At 39.9% G+C, this 23,702-nt stretch overlaps 1 protein-coding gene across 1 annotated transcript; it reads right to left on the bottom strand.

Moving 5' to 3' along the window:
* Positions 1-18,831: 18,831 nt before the first annotated feature.
* On the bottom strand, positions 18,832-21,121 carry ZCCHC12 (zinc finger CCHC-type containing 12). The gene is made up of 3 exons (XM_049767594.1): positions 21,068-21,121; positions 20,726-20,857; positions 18,832-20,307 (listed from the first exon to the last, which is right to left on the bottom strand). The coding sequence occupies exon 3, from the start codon at positions 20,192-20,194 to the stop codon at positions 18,971-18,973; it is 1,224 nt and encodes a 407-aa protein (XP_049623551.1). The 5' UTR covers positions 20,195-20,307; positions 20,726-20,857; positions 21,068-21,121; the 3' UTR covers positions 18,832-18,970.
* Positions 21,122-23,702: the final 2,581 nt, after the last annotated feature.

Raw genomic sequence — 23,702 nt, forward strand, 5'->3', positions numbered from 1 at the left:
TTCTCTGGATTCAGGAAATGAAAAGATTTTGATGAGATGCAATAATCACATACCTAAGGTGATTGATTTGTTAAAATATGTTATATATAACAATAAAAGTAGTCACTATACTCAGCATTGACACTGTGAAACAATCCACTCCTTCTAAATAAGCATGGCTGCTAATCACTCTATTCATCGCAGTACTTCTTCAGGATATTCCTGAATAGTAAAATAATTTCTGTATTACAGTAACTTCCCCCAAAGACCCATCAACTCTCCAATAGAAATTATTGCAGGTTGTCCCAAAAATTTTAATTTCTTTCCTCAACAAGGGTAGGACTGGTATGGGATTAGGGGTATCCTGGAAGCAAGGGCTCTAATCTACCTGCTACATGCAAGGCCCTAACCCCTATGCTTCCACCCATCATAGCTCATTGGTATTGACACCCTTATTCATTTCTACTCAAGTTTCTATATTGAAAGACCTTCTGCTTTAAATCATTTTCATTCATCAATGAATTCTGCCCTTTTCTTTCTTTCCCTGAAGCATTGTTAAAAAGTATACCAGGTAAGAATTCTTACCTGATGAGGTAAACTGAGTCCTCAGCTGCTTGGCATAGCACCTCCAAGACATTGTGCCCCATGAAGTCTTCTTAGCCCTACTATTTGTGGTTTTCAAATAACAACAATAGGTTACAGAAGTTTATTAGCTAAATTATTGAGCCCCTTGCAAAGGATATTTGTCTTACAGTTCAACAGGATAAGCCATTTTGACCCCCCCAAATTACAGGAACCTCCTGGCTCCACCTTCCCATGGCCTTGATACTTGTTTCATTCCCAATGAATAATAATAATAATCCTACTGTTGTCAAGGGTCTTCATGCCGTAATTGTGAGGTCTTCCTGTAATAGAGTTGTCTATCCACTGCTAACACCCGCCCCTCTGTAGCAAAGCTTCAATAGTATACTCAGAAGTGTTTTATTATTTTTCTTCTCCTACATCTTTAAGATTTTATATTAATGTCCCAGTTATTTTATTGCCTGATATATTGTCAACAGTTCTCTTGATTTTATATAAAAATCATGAATGATCAGTACTTGTCACCCAGTGATAACACAGTATTTATATTTTGTAGACTGGGGAAATGAATATGTTTTAATATTTGCCAGCCTTTTTCTCTCTTCTTCCCTCCTATTTGCCAGTCTTTATAAACTAAAAAGAATTATTACAGTTATCACCAGGAAAATAACAAAAAATACTTTCTATTCATGTTACATTTAAAAAGCTATAAAGCATAATCTCAGTACGTTATATTATACATATATACAGTCACCTGGAGTAAGGAAAAAGACTTTAATGTACCTCTCACTCTACTATTCCCTGTTGGACAGAAATTGTCTGTTTTACACAGTATGAATCACATCCTTGAGACACAATGGTGAATGTCTAAGTGAATTTACTTGACTGTATAGGGGGTCTGGTCCCCAAGGCTTATTTTAACTCTGGCAATATGAAAATTCTGTCCATCAAATGACCCATTCATTAACCTCAGCAACTGTTCTACATATCGCTATGTGATTACACTCCACCACTTAAATGTTATAGTAAAATCAAGGTTAATAATAGAAACTTGCAATCCACAGAAAAGTTGCTCCATCTTCCAGGTGAAAGACCCTATGAGCATCAAATAGGGTTACACTTGAATTAAATATTTTTGGAATCCTCTGGTCTCTCCTCTACCCTGAAGAATGCTGGAGCTCCCTTGAATGGTGCCACCAAAATTTTTATCTATCATCTTTATCTCTTCTTCTGTGTGTATTATGAGACTTATGAAATTAATTGAGATTCATAACAATTTCTTCAATATTGTCAGCAATGCCAACTGCATCACCAACGCCTACTGCATCACCAACTCTTTGGAAGTTGTCCATGATAACTTTGGTATTGTGCAGGGTCTTATGACCACAGTCCACACCATTGCTAATACCCAGAAGACCATGGATGGTCCATTCATGAATCTCAGAATATCACTTCTACCATGGGATCCACTAAGTCCATGGCTAAGGCCATTCCAGAGCTGAACAGGAAACTATTTGTATGGTCTTCTGTATTCATACTCCCAGTGTATCACAGTGGATCTAGCCTGCTACTTGGAAAAAGCTGTCAGAAACACCACCAAGAAAGAGGGAAAGCAGTTCTTATGAGGGTCCATAAGAGCATTCTGACTTACCCCAAGTAACAGTGTGTCTCTTGTAACATAAACAGTGACACCCACCTTCTGTATTCAGACAGGTATGGCCTCCAGTAACCACTTTATCCAGCTTATTTCCTGGAATAACATAAAACAGGATGGTGAACTTGACAGTCTTGGTGTACATGGTCTCCAGAACTCCAGCCTCAGAAAAAGCACTGGAGGAAGACAAAGGCCATTAGCTGCTGGGGAGTCCTTCCCCAGCTCAACTAATATACTGTGTATCTTCAAACCTCAACATATTACTTTACAGAGATACTAAAGATGGAGTGACTTAGAAATTCTGCCGTGTGATGTGCCATTAATGTAGTACACTATTATCCATCCAAAGACAAAAAAGAAGAAAGAAAAAGGAATTCTCTACCTCAACCTCAGCACTGATACAGTGGTCCTAGTAGTCCCTAGCACAACAGGGACTATGCAACCTCACATTCTCAGGGTCTAAGAAGGAATCCTCTAGCCTGGTTGTTCAAATATTAAATATCACAGGTAGTAGACACTCCTAGGACTCCTGAGTATCATTTGGGAGCCCCTTCAAAAAAAATCTACCACTCAGGGATGGAGAGAGATAGTAAATTAGGTAAATGTTTTCTTGCAACTTGTCAACCAAGTTTGATCCCCACCAATAGTGATCCCTAAGCAAAATTTCAGGAGTAAACCTTGAGCATCACTTTTTGTGGCCCAAATATGAAAAAAAGAAGAAATGCTCCAAAATGCTCAATGTTTCTTTCTGTATACTTTTGTTACTATTTAAGTATTAACTATATCATATATTTATCTTTTTTCCTGGCATTTAATATTCTACTTTTATAAGAACTCTAAAATTACTTAATTAATTCAAGTTATAAGATATTGAGGCCGGAGAGATAGCATGGAGGTAAGGCGTTTGTCTTTCATGTAGAAGGACGGTGGTTCGAATTCCGGCATCCCATATATACCCTGAGTCTGCCAGGAGTGATTTCTGAGCTTGGAGCCAGGAGTAACCCCTGAGCACTGCCAGGTGTGACCCAAAACCCAAAAAAAAAAGTTATAAGGCAGGGGTCTTCAAACTACGGCCCGCGGGCCACATATTGTATTTATTCCCATTTTGTTTCTTCACTTTTAAATAAGATATATGCAGTGTGCATAGAAATTTGTTCATAATTTTTGTTTTTACAATAATCTGGCCCTCCAACAGTCTGAAGGACAGTGAACTGGCCCCCTGTTTAAAAAGTTTGAGGACTCCTGTTATAAGGTATTCTTTCAACAAAAGTGAAAACATTGTGTGATATTTTGAGTTTTGACATGGATATTAAAGATAATCTATTTTCAATAATGCTTAAGTGAGTCAAATTAGATCTTAGTTTAAGTAAGATATTTGAAATCAAACTCTATTTTGTAAAGTTCTATTTTGTACATATATTTTCCCTACAATTTTTCAAAAAGCTTTAAATTATGCTTGAAGAAAAGAAAATTAATAATCATATTCATGTTTCCGTTGCAATAATTAACTAGTCTTCCATTATAACAAAATTTCTCTCAATAATGTCAATAACTTTACATGGTATTTATAATAGAAAGTTTAAAAACTTTTTAATGTCATACATACTTGAATCTGTTTATAATTATTAGTTTGTACTATTGCTTTTTTGATGAGACTGACTAATTTTCTTTAAAATGGGTCAATAAAGAAGAAATACAAATGACCAAAAGGCACAAGAAAAAATGCTCCACATCACTAATCATCAGGGAAATGCAAATTAAAACAACTATTAAGTACCATCTCACATCACAGAGACTGGTACACATTACAAAGAACAAGAAATATCAGTGCTGGTGGGGATATGGGGAGAAAGGAACTCTCATTCACTGCTGGTGCATATGCCATCTGGTGAAGTCTTTATGGAAAAAATATGGAGATTCCTCAAAATATTGTAAATTGAGCTCCCATATGATCCAGCTATACTACTCCTAGAGGTATACACTAGGGACACAAAAACACAATATAAACATGCCTATTGTACACCAATATTCATTGCTCTATTTACAATAGCCAGAGTCTTAAAAAAAAAAACAGATGCCCTTCAACAGATGAATGGCTAAAAAGACTGTGGTACATATACAAGGTGGAATACTATGCACCATCAGGAGAGATGAAGTCATGAAATTTTCTTATATGTGGAATAACCAGTGGGTTCAAGAGAAACAAAGAAAAACTTAAGATTCCTCAAAATAAATGAAAATAAAGACAAAAACTATCACAAACTTTAGGACACACGAAAATAGTACTACGAAGAAAGATCATAGCAATATAGTGTTAAAATCAGAAAATAGAAAAAAAAAAGCTCAAATAATAACCCTAACTCAAGAGCTTGAGAAACTAGGAAAAGAAAAATAAATGAATCACCAGGCAAATATAAAGGGGATAATAAAAAATGTGTGGAAGTCAATGGTGCAGAAATCAAGAGAAAGGTACAAAGTGTCAAAAAAAGCCAAAATTTTGTTTTTGAAACATTAAACAAAATTATCAAAGCCTAGCCAACCTCAAGAGGGAAAAATAAAATAAAATCATATCAAAGAGGGAGAACTTAGAACAAATATCTCAAAAATACAAACGATCTTAAAAGGCATGAACTACTAAATTGGACTATCTAGAAGAAATGAGCAAATATTTAGGGTTTGACAACCTTCTAAGACTGAATCCAGAGGAAATAGAAAACATTATTAGACCAATTATGAGTAAGGGATAGAAACAGTAATCAAAAATATCCCTCAAACAATCAACTAATCTTTAATAAAGGGGCAATAAATGAAAAATGGAACACTGGTGTTGTGACAATTGGTCAGCCACATGCAAAATAAAAACCTCCATCTGACACCATGTACAAGGTTAAATCCAAATGGATTAAAGATCTGAAACCATAAAGTATCTAAGAACACATAGGTAAAACACTCCATGGCATAGAGACTACAGACATCTTCAAGGAGGAAACAGCACTGTCCAAACAAGTGGAAGCAGAGATAAACAGATGGGGCTATATTAAGTTGAGAAGCTTCTACATCTCAAAAGAAATAGTGCCTAGGATACAAAAGCCCCCTACAGGATGGGAGAAACTATTCACACAATACCCATTAGATAAGGGGCTAATATCTAAGCTACACAAGGAAATGACAGAACTTAACAAGATAAAAGCATCTAACCTCATCAAAAAATGGGATGAAATGAACAAGACACTTTCTCAAGGAAGAAGTACAAATGGCCAAACGGCACATGAAATAATGCTCCACATCACTAATCATTAGTGAGATGCCAATCATAACAACTATGAGGTACCATCTCACACCACAGAGACTGACACACATCACCAAGAACAAGAACAATCAGTGCTTGCAGGGATGTGGAGAAAAAGAACTTTCATTCACTGCTGGTGGGAATGCCATCTAGTCCAGCCTTTATGGAAAACAATATGAAGATTTCTCAAAAAAAAAAAACTGTAAATTGAGCTCCCATATGATCCAACTACACCACTCCTAGAGATATATACCCTAGAAACACAAAAACACAATACACATATGCCTTCCTCACACCTATATTCATTGCAGAGCTATTTACACTAGCCAGACTCTGGAAACAACCAAGATGCCCTTCAACAGATGAATGGCTGAAGAGACTGTGGTACATATACACAATGGAATATTAGGCAGCCATTAGGAGACATGAAGTCATGAATTTTCCTATAAATGTATGAACATGGAAATTATTATGCTGAGTGAAATAAGTCAGAGGGAGAGAGATAGAAACAAAATAGTCTCATTCATCTATGAGATTTAAGAAAAATAAAAGACATTATTTTAAAAACTGAGTCTATAAGGTTGGGGATATAGCTCAATGTACAGCACTTGCCTTTAATTCATGAGTTTTGATCTTTAGAATCACTACAATAAAATGGGGTCAGTAAATCTTTTTACCTAAGGTAGCATATTATTTAAGGTATTATTATTATTATTATTATTATTATTATTATTATTATTTTTGGTTTCTGGGCCACACCCGGTGGTGCTCAGGGGTTACTCCTGGCTGTCTGCTCAGAAATAGCTCCTGGCAGGCACGGGGGACCATATGGGACACCGGGATTCGAACCAACCACCTTTGGTCCTGGATCGGCTGCTTGCAAGGCAAACGTCGTTGTCCTATCTCTCTGGTCCCTTAATACTAAGGTACAATTATTTAAAAAATTATTCATAATAGATTTTGGGGTATACAATGTTTCACCATCAATCCCACCACCAGTGTCAATTTCATCCATCAAAGTTCCCTTCCAACCCCCAAACTGCCTCCTTTACAGTCACAAGTTTAAGCTTGTTTATTTTTTATGTATAATGTTGTTGGCTCTATAGTTCGGCTTTGTGCTTACACATTACCTCTATAACACCAATGTACATGAGGCCCCCAATCCCTGATCCTATTTGTTACCTTCAGTCCTCCTCTTCTTACTTTCCCTTGGTTCTGTTCTCCTCATTTCTATAATATATAACAAAGGTAATCTAGGTAGCTATCCTGTGATACTTTGCATTTCCTTGTTTCATTATTCTGTATAGTGCAGATAAGTGGTTCGTGTCATATCTGTTCTTTTACTTCACTTAACATGATGCCCTCCAGTTATATCTAAGTTGCAACAATTTGCATTATTTCATCATTCCCTGCAGCTGTATAATATTCCATTATGTGTGTATCCCACAGTTTCATTATCCACTCATCTTTAATTGGATACTTGAACTGATTACATATCCTAGCTATTTGTAAGTCTTGCAATTAGTAACTGTGTGCATATGTTCTTTGACTAAATATTTTTGTGTCTTGAGGGTGAATAACAATAAGTGGAATTATGACTCATATGGCAGCTCTATCATTACTTTTTTTTGGTTTTTGGGTCACACCTGGCAGCGCTCAGGGGTTACTCCTGGCTCTATGCTCAGAAATCACTCCTGGCAGGCACGGGGGACCATATGTGATGCTGGGATTTGAACCACCATTCTTCTGCATGAAAGGCAAATGCCTTACCTCCATGCTATCTCTCCGGTCCTTCTATTATTACTTTTTAAAAATTATGTACTTAATTACTATTATCATACTATCTTTTTATAACCAACTGATGGGTGTGATTTTTCTATGCCTATCCCTCTCCATCTTACTCATATCACTCAGCATAATACTCTTCATAACCATCCATGTATAAGCAAATGTCATGACTTTATTTTCCCAACAGCTCTGTAATATTCCATAATATAGATGTATCACAGTTTCTTTATCTACTCATTTGTTCTTGGGCACTTGGGTTGTTTCCAGATTCTGGCTATTGTGAATAGTGATACAAAAGAACACAGGAATACAAGAGGCTTTTCTGCATTGTCTTATAGGGCTTTTAGAGTGATACTAGAGGTGTAAAGCTATATTGCTTTATTATATGGACTCTCAATTTCTAGTTTTTTTAGAAATATATATATATAAATATTGTTTTCAAAAAAGGCTGGATCAGTCTAAATTCCCACAAAATTTCCTTTCTCTTTGTCTTATCCAAGACAGCACTGGTCATGTTCTTTGTGATGTGTGCCAGTTTCTGTGGTCTGAGATATCGCATTCTTGTTTTTATTACCATGAATAAACTTTTAAATTTTATGTAGTCCATTTGTTTATATTTGTTTCTGATGCCATTGGTAATGGACTCATCATTGAAAATATCTTTGAAGTCCAAATCTTGAGATTTTCTGCCTTTATTTTACTAAATGTTACTGCATGTTGTGGGTTTTGATTTGATAACAAGGTCCTTTTATACCTTTGTGCAAGGTGTGAGATATAGATCCATTTCCAATTTTACATATAGTTATCCAGTTTTCCCACTACAAGTTGTCAAATAGGCTATATTTAATACACATCATGTACCTGACCCCTTTATATAATATTAGTTGACAAATCTGGAGATTTATCTTTGGGTCCTCTATTCTAACCCATTTGTGAGAGAGTATATTCATATTATAATATCGTGATATTTTGATTACTGTAGGACAGTGGTCTCAAACTCGCGGCCCACGGGCCATATGCGGCCCTCCACACAACATTTTGTAACCTGCGGCTGGCTTTCAAATATCACAGTATTCGCTTACCAAATAATCACAATAAAAAATCGCATTAGTAAGAAAAAAAATCACATTAAACATTCGCATACCCCAAGCAGTTCCGTTTGGGTATGCAAATGTTTAATGCGATTTTTTGCGATTTTTTCTTACTAATGCGATTTTTATTGCGAATAGTCGGTAAGCAAATTATCGCGAATACTTTGTGCCTAGCGCAGATGTCATTTCCGCTGCTCCTGCCCGCTGTCCCTTACATTATCAGAGGCCTAAGGGAGAGAAGTTTATTACAGAATTAGATTTTGTCATACCTTCATCATGACTTCATCAAAGCCTGCAAGTGAAGAGAAAGATTGATGACGAGCACAATTTCAGGAAAAGTGGGAGACACAGTATTTCTTTGTTGAGCACAGGGGCATCCCCCCATGTCTTATTTGCTCAAAGAAAGTGGCAGTGCACAAGGAATACAACTTGAAATGCCATTATTAAACTAAACATGCTGAGGAATGTGCAAAATATCAAGGAAATGAGAAAGCCAATCCGGTTGCCAGTTTTAAAGCATGTCTAATGAGGCAACAAGATTTCTTCAAGAAAGCAACCAAAGAGAATGTTGCATCTGTCGAAGCTAGTTACATGGTTAGTGAAATGATTGCTAAGGCAGGGAAACCATTCACAAAAGGAGAGTTTGTTTTAAAAAATGCATGTTACAGGCTGCAAGTATATCTGTCCGGAAAAGAAAGTTCAGTTTAGCAAAATCAGCCTTTCTGCCAACACTGTGGAAGAGCGCATTTCTGACATGTCAAGTGACATTTATCATCAACTGTGTGAGAAAGCAAATGTTTTGATGCAGACTCAGTTGCTCTTGACGAGGGCACAGATATAACAGACACTGCGCATCTCACAATTTATGTCCATGGTGTTAACTGCAATTTGAATTGACAGAGGAGCTGCTCACAATAAATCCAATGCATGGCCAGACCACCGCTAATGAGATATTTCAGCATCTGTGTGACACCATTGAGAATGCAGGTTTGCCATGGAAGAGGTTTGTTGGCATAATAACCGATGAAGTGCAATCGATGACAGGGAGGAAAAATGGACTGGTGGCACTTGTTCAAAAAAAACTTGAAGAGGAGGGTGTAGAGAAGGCCATTGTTCTTCACTGCATTATTCATCAGCAGGACCTTTGCAGTAAATGCCTGCTGTGTGGCAATGTGATGTCTGTTGTTGTGAAATGCATCAACCAAATCAGATACAGGCACTTAAAGCACAGGAGGTTCCATTTTTTTTTTTGAGGAAATAGAGTCCGAATATGGAGATGTGCTCTATTTCACCGAGGTACGTTGGCTCAGTAGGGGAAATGTAATGAAAAGATTTTTTTGAGTTGAGAGAAGAAGTGAAAGCCTTTATGGAGAAGAATGGGAATGCTGTTTCTGATTTGAGTGATCACAAATGGCTCATGGACTTAGCTTTTCTTGTTGACATTACACATAAGCTGAATGTACTAAACAAGATGTTTCAAGGCCCAGGGCAGCTTATCAGTGCTGCCTATGACAACGTGAGAGCATTCTCCACAAAACTTGTGTTATGGAAATCCCAGCTCTCTCAGACAAACCTTTGCCATTTCCCAGCATGCAATGAACTTGTGGATGCAGGCATACCATTCAGTGATGAGAAATATGTTGATGTTATTTTTAAGCTAGAGAAGAAATTTGATCACAGATTTGCAGACTTCAAAAAGCACAGAGCCACTTTCCAAATTTTTGTGGACCCCTTTTCCTTTGATGTGCAAGATGCCCCTCCTTTGCTTAAAATGGAGCTCATTGACCTGAAATGCATCTATGATCTCAAAGCCAAGTTCAGTGAGATTAGTGAAAAAGCAGGCATGCATGGGCAATTTTTGAGAGAATTGCCCCCTCCCTCAGCTTCCCTGAGCTTTCCGGAATGTTCAAGTGCACCATGTGCGTTTTTGGGAGCACATATTTGTGTGAAAAGTTATTCTCTACATTGAACTTTAATAAGTCAAAGTACAGGTATAGACTTAATGATGATCATCTTCAAGCCATACTGAGACCCCTGCTGTAGGGTTTTTTGTTTGTTTGTTTGTTTTTGGACCACACCCGGTGACGCTCAGGGGTTATTCCTGGCTATGCATTCAGAAATTGCTCCTGGCTGGGGGACCATATTGGCCCCCAGGGGATCGAACTGAGGTCCGTCCTGGGTCAGCCACGTTCTAGGCAAACGACCTACCACTGCACCACCGCTCTGGCCCAGTGATTACTATAGATTTATCATATAGTTTCAAATTAGGTAACAAGATACCTCCCAAGTTCTTATTTCTCGGTAGGCTGTGGCAATTTCTGGTGTTTTATGATTCCATACAAATATTATTATTGACTATTGTAAGTCCTTCAAGAATTATATCAGAATTTAAATGGATATTTAATTGACCATATAATATTTTAGGTATGATGGACATTTTTACCATTATTCAAACCCATAAGCATGAGTAATTTTTTCATTTCCTAAAGTCTTTTCAAAGAAATCTTAAATTTTAATGCTGTAGATATTTCACAACTTTTGTTAATTCCTAGCTACTTGATATTTTGGACACTATTTTAAATAAAGTAGACTTTGACAGTAAATCTTACTCTATTATTAGTGTTTCAACATAGAGAATTTGAAAAGAGTATTCATTATTGTGTCTGAAAAATAATTCTTTAATAGAAATTAAACAGCACAGTGCTTCCCAAATAAATATTTTATGTAGTAACTGTTTTTAATATTTACACATAGATTGAAACATCTACATATGAGGTCTGATAATGTGACACAGATGGAGCTATAAACCCCATTTGTCACTTTCTACCATAGTAGGGATTAATATATGACAGCCTGGGAGAAAGAGATACAAACATTTTATCTAGAGGATCTCCCAGACCTCTGAATTCATCAGTTAGGTGGATGGTTGCTCCACAAAAGAGGAGTCCTGTGAATTTTATCTCTTTATTCTCCAATAACAATAATGATAAAGGCTGCCATTTTCTCTAATTTTTTTTGTTCCAGGCATTTTATTCACATTTACTGAAGTCCAGATTATGTTCCAGAGGCTGTTATAGGAGGTAGGGATATAACTGTAAACTAAGCAGACCTAATATCTGCCCATATTGGGTTTATATGTTACTGGTAATATATAGAAATAAACATAAAATAAAACAGTAAATTATATTGTTGTAAGTAATATAGTAAGTAAGGTAGGTGGTAAGTAAGTAACATAGAAGAGAGATGTATAATGGAAAAATAGATAAGGAAAATGGAAGTAGGATTGCCAATATCCAGGTGTAAAAGTTTATTTTATTTTTTATATCTTTTTTTAAACACCATGATTGCAAACATGATTATAGGGGGTTTCAGTCATAAAAAGAACACCCCCCTTCACCAGTGCAACCTTCCTTCCCATCACCAATTCCCCTATCTCCTCCCTCCTCCTCCCCACCCATGCCTGTATTCGAATCAGGATTTCTACATCCCTCACTCACTGACTGTTATGATAGTTCTCAGTGTAGTTATTTTTCTAACTGCATGCACCACTCTTTGTGGTGATCTTCATATCTTGAGCCGGTCCTTCCAGCCCTCATCTCAGATTATTTCAATGTCTTATTTTTCTTAAAACCCATAGATGAGTGAGACTATTCTATGTCTATCTCTCCCCCCCCCAATGTATTTGTGTGTGATATTTTAAATTAGCAACTCTTTGGGTGTTACTTCACTCAGAAGTTGCCATTTGAGAAAATAGTTGAATATTGGGAGGCCTCAAGGCAGAAACAAAAAGAGGGAGATTGACAATAGAGAGCACAAACACTTGAGGTGAGACTGTGTCTATATCCTGTGCCTAGATATCCAAAATGCATTATGCTCGATGCAGGGTATTATAAATTTAATGAGGTACACAATTATACAAGCAATTACCAACAAGTGGGGGAAAACTGCATAAGAGATAAGGAAATGGAGTGAGATATCTGACCTTAGAAAGTGACAGGCGATGAGATACTAGACTGTTGTCAAAGTGAAAGGAAGGATGTCTGATGGAGCAACAAGTTGAAAGTCAAAGAAAATCCAGGTGATGTAGTGAACTAGTGATCTTGTTAGCCCTCTTTCTAAAAAAAAATCATACTTTATTTGTCCAGTTGGTCCCAATAATATGAAGACACACCCAGAGCCTTAAATATAAAGCATTCTACTCCAAGTGTGAACCCTAATTATCCAAACCATATCCATGTTCTTTCAAGCCATTTCCTGTTTTCTTCTATTAAAAATAGAGAATAAAAACCATACTTAAATTAAAATTACTATACATGGGTCAGAGCAATACTTTAGTGGGTAGGGAGCTTGCATTGCATGGGAAAGAGCCAGGTTTGATCCCCAGCATTCCATATAGTCCTCCTAAACACCACCACGACTAATTCTTGAGTGCAGAGCCACGATTAATCCCTGAGCATCAGCAGGTGTGACCCAAAAACCATAAAATTAAATAACGTTTTGCATATTTGCTCAATTACATTTTAACATCAGCTTCAGAAAGATAAAATGCTATATTTGGAGGTTTTCGTATTTCAGTGTTTGTTATGTTTTCCAGTTATCATTCCAGAAAGAATGTGTCAATTTGCAGGGTTATCAGTGTGGGAAATACTGTTTACCCACATCATTACAACAATTTTGTATTTTTAGTATTCTATCACTGAAGTTGGATATAAAAATAAATATGAGGAGGTGGTTTCAGGCTGTGAAAAGGAAATTTGCTAAACTGATCATGTTTCCGGTCTTATTCAATAAAGGAAATGAGACATAGAGCATCATCCTTTGAAGATTTAAATCACAGGTATGATTATTTGTGAATCCATAAAGTTTTCATCCAATAAAATGAATTGATAGTTAATAACTACTTTAGGAATGACATCATCACACAATTTAAAGAAGGGAACAATGTCTAAAGACAAGCCTTTAAACTCTGACCCAAAACCCAGGATTATTAATAGAATCTGAATGGGACTGAAAACATGGAGAAGTTCTTGGGCACAATAATAGAGGTAATCCTATTGGAACTTTGAAAGTGTGCGTGTTGTGGTTTACATTACATAAAAACATTTGTAGTCTTAAAAATCAATGTTACCTTAAAGAAAAAATTATTGCAATAAAATTAAGTCAATTCTGGAAGAGGAAACACTCACAATGAACCTAATGATCTCTTTTACTAACAGTGTGATCTTAAACAAGTTACTGTTAATTGTGTCCAGGTATGGAGATGGAGATGGTGTACATGGTACATATATGAAGAAGTAATTATGAAAAATACAAGTTCTGAGCTGAGGTAAAATGTCACAGCTGAGAATCTATACATTTGATCAGAACAAGGAGTGAGAGACGACCCCCCCCCACTTACCCAACAGCCTTTTATCCTACCACTGTGATTTCTTATAGTGCTATTATTTCAGAGTTGCCTGCAAAAAAAGACTCCCCAGGCCCCCATCATATATTCTTTCCACAGACACTGGGAAGTTGCTGTGTCATTCTGAGATCAGTTCCCATCTGTGACCGAGAAAAGGGGGCGTTTGGGTTAGTCCAACTACCTGAGTGGAAAGAGGGAACTAGCATATGAAAGGAGAGATTCTCTGGACATATAACAAAGAAAAACAGACCAAAGCATTAAATGCCCCTATCGATGATCATGTTATTTTCTAGGTAAATTTTCATGCATTCCTGAATAAATTCTTGGGGCTTGAGGCTAAACCAGGTGAAGCTCCTGGAGGGAGTCTATAATGCCATCCAATGAACAGTAAATAGGCACCATTTTCTTGTCAAGGACAGCATTTTATTTGTCCATGTCCCCATTCTTCCTTCTGTAGCCAGATAATGCATTCTAGCGAACAATAATAGCCCTTTCGTCCTGAAAGCCTGTGATGGATCAGCCCTATGCCAATAATGGATACACAAGGCATGCCTTGCAAAGGCAGTTCTTATTATCCTGAATTTACAAACCTGTTTTCTCATGTCACATCCAGGAAAAAAATATATCTCAGTATGCCATGAATATTTCAGCTTTAAGCATGGTAGAAGCAGAGGTTTTTTACTTAGCTGTGTGATCTCTATCTAGCTGCATTATCTGAGAAAATTTCTTGTTTTTTAATTGATTTTAAGCCCTGTGGTTACAAAATTGTTTATTGGTGGGCTTCAGTAATACACTATACACTATGGATGTCTCCCATTTCCTTCCCACCCCACCTCGCTATAGGACAAGCAATATGCCTCTCTCTTATCCTTTTTGGACTGTGATTTGCACTATTGTTAAAGGAGGAATGCCTTGCCTGTTTCTCCACTTTCAGTGTCAAGTTCTTGTCCAGAATGATCATTTCCAACTGTCATTATACTAGTAGACCTCCTCTATTCTAGCTACACTCACTGCTCTTTGTGGCAAGCTTTCTACCCTTTCCTGAACCTCCTAACCTTTGTCTCTATTTTCTCTGGGTATTATTACCGTTCTATCATCTTGTTTTTCTTATATCCCACAAATGCGTGAGATTATTCTATGGCTATCCTTTTCCCTCTGGCCATCTCAGCATAATAGTCTTCATGTATAAGCATAAATTTCATGACTTCATTTTCCCCCCAAGGGCTGCATAGTATTCATTGGGTAAATGTAACCACAGTTTCTTTCTCCCCCACATCCATGCCATCACTGGTTGTTCTTGGTTTGTTTTACTTTGTTTTGTTTTGTTTGTGATGTGTGCTAGTCTCTGTGGTGATATAATATCAGACCTGAAACCATAAGCTACATAGAGGAAAACATAGACATCTTTACGGATGAAACACCACAGGCCAACCAAGTGGAAGCAAAGATAAACAAATAGGACTACATTAAACTCAGAAGCTTATGCACTTCAAAGGAAATAGTGACTAGGATACAAAGGCTAGCCGCCAAATGGTAGAAACTTTTTAACCAATACTCATCAGATAAGGAATTAATATCTAAGATACACAAGGCACTGGTTGAACTTTACAAGAAAAAGTAATCTAACCCCGTCAAAAATGGGGAGAAGAAAGAAACAGACATTTCCTCAAAGGAGAAATACAGATGGTCAAACAGCACATGAAAAAATGCTCCTCACCACTAATCATCAGGGAGATGCAAATCAAAACAACAATGAGCAGGCAAGTTCCTTAATTTTCCACTCTGTCTCATCATAAATGTGCCACCTCATGGTAAGACTTATTATATTGCTACAAAAGTTAAAGGAGCTCATATAGATTATAAATATCTATTTTAATAAGTCAGTGAAAAAGAGAATTTGGTACAGAGTGCCTGGTACATAGCAAGCTCAAGATAAATCACAGTTGTAATATTGATTTGGATCTGTATTATTATTAAGTACAGATCATGAAGGGGAAAATGGGCAAAAGAGACTGATAAATGGGCACCCCAAAGGTCAGAAGCACTGGAAAGCCTGAGAGAGGGCTGTCATGGAAACAAAGGGCTATACTGCTAGTAAAGAGGATGAGATAAAACAGGACTCAGAGTCCAGCTTTTATGATAAAACAGTGATTTTCATCTCTTAGTGACAGATAAGAATGAAACAAAAAGGAAGCAAATAAGCCCAGCGTTTTCAATGAAATGCTTTTTTAAAAAGGACATACACAATAGCTTACTCTGGATGCCTAGATGCCACATCCCTGGCTACTAATTAGAAAATATACCTAGTTCTTGACTAAAATAGCAACCTCATACACGATGCAATTTTTTTAAAGTCAGATGTCAATAAAAATGCAGATAGTCTCAAAATTAATAGAACTCAAAAGCTAAAGGAAGACATTGTGGAACAGGTTTTTAAAACAGTGGAGCTTGTGAATGACAGGGTAGGGAAATGGCCAGAATTAAATTTCATGTTTCTTGTTTGTTTGTTTGTTTGTTTTTTCAAATATACAGAGTCCCAGAAAAAATAATAGCAGAAGCAACAGTCTCTGGAAAATATTCAACATGTGTTTAAAAAAGCCAAGCAGGAAGTGAAATTTTAGTTCAATCTGGACTAGATGTAGATGTAGAGACTAATGAAGGTATAAAACCTAGGGGAAGAAGTGAGGGGGGCATTGGTGGTAGGAATATTGCACTGGTGAAAGGGGGTGTTCAATTTATGGCTGAAACCCAACTACAATCATGATTGTAATCCTGGTGCTTACTTAAGTATTTATATATATAAAATAACCTATGGGACCTGAGGAGGGTTTTCTTTTTGGTCTTGGAGGCCTGAGTGGATCTCCCTCTTCCTAAAGTGGATGGGGAAAAGAAAGGACCCCTTTGGCTTCAGAGATTTGAAAGGGGCTACCTCTCCAAGAGGTGAATGAGCTCTGAAGTAAACAGGGGTTACAAGGGAAAATCATTGGTGTCCTAAATAAAGTAAGAGAAATAAGTCAGGGACTGTTTCTGGAAAGAGTAACTTCTTCAAGGCAGATTGCCAATATGGCAGTGGCAGCCCGAGGGAAGCTGTGCTGACTTCCGCTTGTGCCTGGCTCTTACTCGAGAGGTTCATCCTCCAACCCTTGTCTCTCCTGAGTAGTCCATCAAGGAGCAATGTAATTAGAAACACATTATCTCTCAAGGCTCCTCGACCTGTACCTTCCATGGTGCAACACAGCAGAGTGTTCTGGAGTTTTATACCTCGGGGGTTGCTCCAAACAGTGTGAGGGCACCAGCCCTACACTCAACAGCAATCTGAAGGACATGCAATGCAGGGGATCAAACCCAGGACCTTGTGCGTGCCAAACATATGCTTTAGTCCTATTAGTCATTATCCCACCATCCCAAGATGAAAGCCAGGATCTTTGATTCCTACCAGATGTCCAGGCCCTTTCAATTTTCCAGTGTGTCTGCTGAGTCATGCATCCTCCTTTCTTTCATCTCTCCTACATAGCTTAGTTTTCTCCCCTGACCCCTATCTCCCACCATTGCATACTTTGTGTATGTGGGAATGTGGTCCCGCTATTTCCTATAATCAGTCCCCTTGGGTCCTCAAGTCTACGCATACATTTCATTCACCACTCCTGGTTTTAAAAGCACTCCTCTCCAGATTACAGAAATAGGAACTTGCACACCTAACAGTCTGTGATGAGTGTCCTTCACTCTGCTCAAACAGTGTAGGGCACCCTGACCTTCTGTCCTGCCTGTTCCTTCCAGTGCCTTGGCAATTAGATTGCATTTCATTCCTCTTTAGCTGCTCTTCTCTTGTGACGTGAGGTGGAAGGAGTGCAGAGTGCTCTAACACAGGGCTTCTTAAACTTTCTCCACTCATTTCCCCTTTGCAAATATTAACGTCTCAGAGTAAGATATTTTCCAAAAGAAAAAAAAAAGCTCAGTGACTGCACCCCACCCCATTCAGTGTCATGAGCCATGATCTACAGTTTAAGAAGTTAGGGTCTTGCATGCAACTTCTTGTCCTCCTGAGGGAGGGGGGATTATTAGAGGTTGGTCTCTGGTGCAAGGCTCCCTGAAGTTTCTGGGTGGTAGCAGCAATATAAGGAAACCACCCTAAGAAAGAGCAGGTGCCATTCTCCCAAACTGACCAGGAATGGAGCACCCTCTTTGTGGTTGTTACCTCAAAACCACTCTCATACTGGACATATTTCAGTTGGTGAGGGCCAGAATTGGGCTCTATATCTAAGGAACAGGTCAGTCATTATAAGTTTTCTGTCTATTTTGTATAAGGACTATTTTCTGAGCTCTTCCTCCCTTTTTCTCATACCCAAAATGTGATTGATTAAAATAAAACACAGTGCAAAAAACCTTTAGTTATTCTTTTAGTACTCCAAGCAGTACTCAGGGCTCAGAGACCACTCCCAGAAATACTCAGTGAACTAAATCAGATGGTTCAGTATCTGGATCCCAAGATACAGTGCTGTATGAACTCTGTAGTGGTGGGGTGCTGGAATAGGATGGGGAGCCCTTCAAGGCTATACCTGTAGTGTTAGAGGGACTCCAGATTTAACCCATAAATCCCCTGGATCAAATCCAGATTACATATATGCTTTGTTATCTACCCTCTCCCCTTTAAGGCTTTTTACATTATTTATCATCTTCCTTTTTCAGTTTTTTTTTCTCCCCAAAATTAACACCAGAGACAAAATGATTGCTGTTTATCTTTATTCACATAGAAAGAAGCTTACAACAAAGATTTTTGGCAAAAAATACAGACTATAGAACAGCACTTTTATATTTGATCACTTATATATCTAAGATTGATCTATCTGGACACACAAGTAGAAGGAAATCTCGAGGTGAACACTGTCAAAGGATTAACAAAGATTATACATAGCTGGAGTGGTAGGGTTCAGTCACACGGTTTGCACACTTAGTTATTGATGACAACAATACCAGTTTCGCAAAAGGAATAAAGTTATCAAGGAAATGGGAACACACAAACAATAGATATTTAGGCAACGGGAGCAAGAAGAAAGGTCACTGTGCTGGTGTGGAGACATTTTCTCCTACACCCTCTAATGAAGCCACTTGTGAATTAATTCATGCAATTAGAATCCCACCCCCCAGTTTCCCCACAGCTGGACTGAGCATAAGCTAGGGTTCACCTACAGCAGAGGGTTAAGGATCTCAAACAGCTCATAAGGGTCATCCAGAAACCCAGAGACCTCTCCGGCCCCCTCTCCCTCCATATGTGTGAAATCCTGCAGGGTGATGATCAGATTCTCAAATGTGTGGGTCCTGTCACTTTCAGCGTCACAGGTCTCCTTAGAGTGACCCTCATCACCACAATAGGGACAGAAGAAAGTGTATTTGCGCTTTCTAGCCCGACGTGTCTCCCCAGAATTGTTCATCTTAAACTGAGCCCCTCCACTAGTGGAAGGAGATCGAGGTGGGGAACTGTTAGGAGAATCAATGATTAGTACTTCTTCTTGAGGTCTGGGCTTGCATCTGGGGGAAGGAGAACCTGAGAATAAAAGTGGGGTGTCCTGGGACTCCACCAGGATCACATCCTCATCTGAGTCCTCCTCGAGGCTGTCCTCAATCTCTATCACTTCACAGTCAGCGCTGCCAATCACTAAGGGTGAAGAGCCCTCAAAGGCCTCTGGGCTGGCCTCCCTCTCCAGTGCTTTTTTGGCCTGCTTACATTTCACCAAAGACTCATCCCAGTCCTCCTCCTCCTTGATCATTCTAATTAACTCCAGGAAATCGGGCAGGCGGTCCTGCTCATCTACGTGTATGAGAAGATGGTTGAGCCGGAATCTCAGGTCCCTACTCAGATCAGCCCCTAACAGGAGCTGCTGCAGGCGAGTGTGATTGGCATCTTTCTCAGCTACGACCCCCACCTGAATTGCATTCTGGAGCTGCACCTCTAAGCGGATCACATACAGGGATGTCTTCTCCCCTTGGCCCTGCAGGGTGTTAAGCAAACTCCCCTGGGTAGTATCGCTGCTTTCAGGATCCCCAAATACCAATTTCATCCCTCGCAAGAAGTCAGCCACACTAAGGTTGGGGTTGGCAGCCTGGAGCAAACGCATGACCTCTCGGGCAGGGCCCCTAAGGGTTTTCGTCAAACGCTTAAGCTTTTCTGCCTCGGACATATTCCATTCTGGCAGGGCCTCGTTGACTTGGGTCAGCCAGTTTTCAAAGGTCTCCTCCCCCTTCTCTGGCACCACCTGCCCAGAAAACAGCTTCATGTTTCTCTCGGCCATTTTGGCTATTAAAGGGCGGAGACTGCACCTCAAGGACCTCAGCATGGAATGGGCCCAAGGCGCCAAGGGGACATTCTGCCTACGGCTATTCCTCATCCGAGCTATGATGCTAGCCATCATGGATGACGATTGGGGGGTGGGACCTCAAGATCACAAGCAGTCAGGCTGTTTGCAAAGGCTGGATCTGCTGGCCCTTGAGGACGCTGCTGCTTTCTTCTGATCTCAGAGAGGGGCTGTAAAAAGAGAGAGAGAGAAAAAAGAGGGGAAGGGGTTAATAAGGAACATGTTGTTGCAGTGTCTTCTCCCTTCCTGAATCCACTACAGGACATTAATTGCTGCCCACTTGCCAGAAAATTACCTTCCAGGAAGCCCTCCAGTGATTCCCACCTCTTGGACCTAGAAATAGCTTGGGAGCTGCAGGGGGCATTCTATTGCCTCCTGCCCCTTAGGCCAGTCCATCCCAGAAGCCTGGCAACTGTTGCTTCTAATTTGAAGTGTCATGTTGGGAGCTAATACGTGCTCTGAAAATAGAGCACAATGGCCACAGCTTGGTGGGCACAAGTCACATGTCATTATCTGCAGAGGGGCAGAGCTTACCACATCCCTTTTACGTAGTGTACCCCCTCCCCCTGTTATTTCTGAGATTCTTACAGGAGCTCAGAAAGAAGCAGAAGTCTTTATTTTACTTCCAGCTCTGCGGTGGTCGTTTCGGAGAGTCGGAGAGGGGGAGGACGACAGGGTCGTTGATCCAGGTGTCAACACTGGGCTATCACCACCGAGGGCCTGGCAGGATCGAGCAGAGAATGGTCAGAAGCCGCCTCCTTCTGATCCAGCTCTGCCCCTGACTCCCTCCACCTCACCCCACACCTTCACCCCACACCTTCAACCCTACCTTCCCACTGCCTCCAAGGAACCAGGGAAGAAAATCCCTCTCGCACCTTGTGTATTCCAGCCAAAGTGACCTCCCCGCCCCCTAGAAAATCACTGGCCTACCAGCTCTGAATCAGTCGCACAAAATTCAAGTTCAGATTTGACTTTGATGGCCTGTCACAGAGAAATAGAACAGGATTTGGGGGGCATGCAACCCCCAGATTAGGTGCCTTAAGACTATGAAGAGAAGCAAAGGAGAGTCCAGGTTTGATTCCCACCTCTCCTCCTGAAAATCCCCTTCTTTCGATCCCAGCAAATGTCACCACCGTCCCTCCCCCCCCCCCACCTCCCTCTATGTGGCTGGTCCGGCCACAAGAATGTTCATTCCCAGGCTTTCCCTTTCTTTACCGCCTAATACCGCTGTGGGGGTGGGGGGACCTCACGCCCATCTGTGCTGGCGCGTCGCTTCCCTTACCTGCTTTTTTCCCGCTGCTGGCCAAGGAGCTCTCCTGCAGTGACAGCTAGTTGCAGGGGTCCCCCTCTGGTCCCCGCGACCCTGCCAAGAGAAAGGGCTTCTAGGCAACCCGGAGACGCCAAGAGATGCTGCTCGGCACGACCACCCAGCTCTGGGTAGCCGAGTCCGGGCAGCGCGGTTCCCAAGGCCACCGCGGCTGCTTTTATCCTCTACCCGCGGAGACAAAAGAGCGTGACAAGTGCACCGAGCGAGCCAATGAGCGAGTGGCGTGGGCGGGCTCTGCTCTGTCTCTGGCCAGAAGCAAAGACTGAGGGGAGCTCAAGGGGGGGGGGGGAGCTGACAGGTGAGCTGCAGGTCTCCGGGTGCAACTTTGCGCCTCCTTCCCATTTCCCCTTTTCTCTTCTTGGCTTTAGCTCCCGCATCTGCATGAAATATACCGTGATGTGGTAATCAAATAAACAAAGCATATATGACTTGTTATGTGCAAATAGACTTCCTTTACAGTACACAGTTCTCTTACTAAGCGGGCGGTGCCCCGTTAATAGTGAGGGGATTTCGATAGCCAGACTCTTCATCCATATATTCACTAAAGACAGGGACCAGGCGAATGACAGCAAAATTATTAAGGGGGAATAGAGAGAAATAAAAAAAAACCAGATGGGTGAGAGAACTGCCTGGGGCTGGAGCGCGGCTTTATATGCGGGGAACCTGAGTTCCATGTTCCAAGCCACATGGTTGCAGAGCCCCACTAGCAAACCTCAGGGAGGGAAGCCAAATTGGGAATAAGCCATCATCCCCCACCTACCCACACCTCCCAGACAAATGAAGGCAGAAGAAAAGCCAATTCCTATATCTGGGAGGTTGAGTTTTGTAGGACTAGTCAGAATGATTTTATTTTATATTATTCTTCTTAATGGGATTGGAAGCTAGGGTATTGCATATATATTGAACGCAAAAGGCTCTATGGCTGTATCACAGCCAGGGTTCTTTGCTCTGTGTTTTGTATGTTGGCTCCGTGTTATAGTGGATCCTGAGGTGTGGAGAGGAGGAGGACTAAATCAACGAGCTTGTCTTCGGTGTCCTGTGTACTACAAATCTGTGTGGTAAACAACAAGTCTAGGGCAGAAGATAATCCTATCTGTGAATTCATCACCTTCCAGAATTGTATGCAAAAATTCATATGCAAGATAGCTCAAGAGCTGGAGTACAAACACTACACACAGGAGGTCCAGATTCCATCATTTTGCATGACTCAACCCCACCAAAGCAATACTGAGAAAGAGTGATGGGGTGGTGATGAAGGATCACTAACACATTGGGAGAGAGGAAAGGATACTCTGCTGGTGAGTGTAGAACAATGTATGCATGAAACTATTACTAATGGTATTATAAAGCATAGAAACAATAAAAAATTATTTAAATTAAATAAAAATTTAAACGCCTCCCTACAGTCTTTCCTCATCAATGTTTCCCCATCACTGTGCACTTGAGGACCATGTGAAAGAAATAAAACAAAATTTGATCATGTACCTGAAGCTGAACTCTTGGACTCAACTCAGAGATAGCACCTACATTTCTCAGCTCAGGGGCAGGTCACTGAAGTCTTAAGAGAACATCACCTTTGCTGGATTTGGTCTCACTGGCCCTATAGAAAGAATAAGTCCATGCAAATGGAATTCATGGGCCACAAACCAATGACACGAAATATTATAGATTAGATGACTTTAGCAACAAATTCATTAGATTTGAGGAGGGTGGAGTTGGACCATGACTTTCTATGTTATTCCTGGTTCTGGGATATTGTGTCCCTTTTTTTCTCTCCTGCTGAGTAAGTCTAAGAGGTCTCCATGAATTTTTAAAGAATGGCAGTCAGAATTGTTAAGGCATGTATAGCAAAACTGGATAATTCAAGTGTAAAGTTGGTGCCATTACTTGTTCTCAGGGCTAATGTTTGAAAGTTAGTCAACAATATAATGCTCTAAACTAGCTAATGGGTTTGTCTTTTTAGATGCCCAGGATACTTCACCTGATAGTTTTTTGCTTTCTTTCTTTTGGTGTTTCACAAACCCACACATGCAGTTCTCCACTTTCATGGTTGTTGCAGTGACAAGTAGTTGCACATGTGCCTGGCTGTAATATTCATATATTTTGGCCACACATTTTTTATTCAAATGCTCACACACTTGTAAACTGTGATTACAATGATCCTCATTTCTTTAGTTGTCATGCTTGAACTCATGCTCACTGGGGAGTCAGACTCATTATTTGTGATGTTCATGAATA

Source organism: Suncus etruscus, chromosome X (assembly GCF_024139225.1).
Source record: "Suncus etruscus isolate mSunEtr1 chromosome X, mSunEtr1.pri.cur, whole genome shotgun sequence".
Taxonomy (NCBI): Eukaryota; Metazoa; Chordata; class Mammalia; order Eulipotyphla; family Soricidae; genus Suncus; species Suncus etruscus.

Bases quoted from the DNA above. Each gene is read 5' to 3' on its own strand.
- ZCCHC12 (XM_049767594.1), bottom strand. From the start codon at position 20,194: ATGATGGCTAGCATCATAGCTCGGATGAGGAATAGCCGTAGGCAGAAT.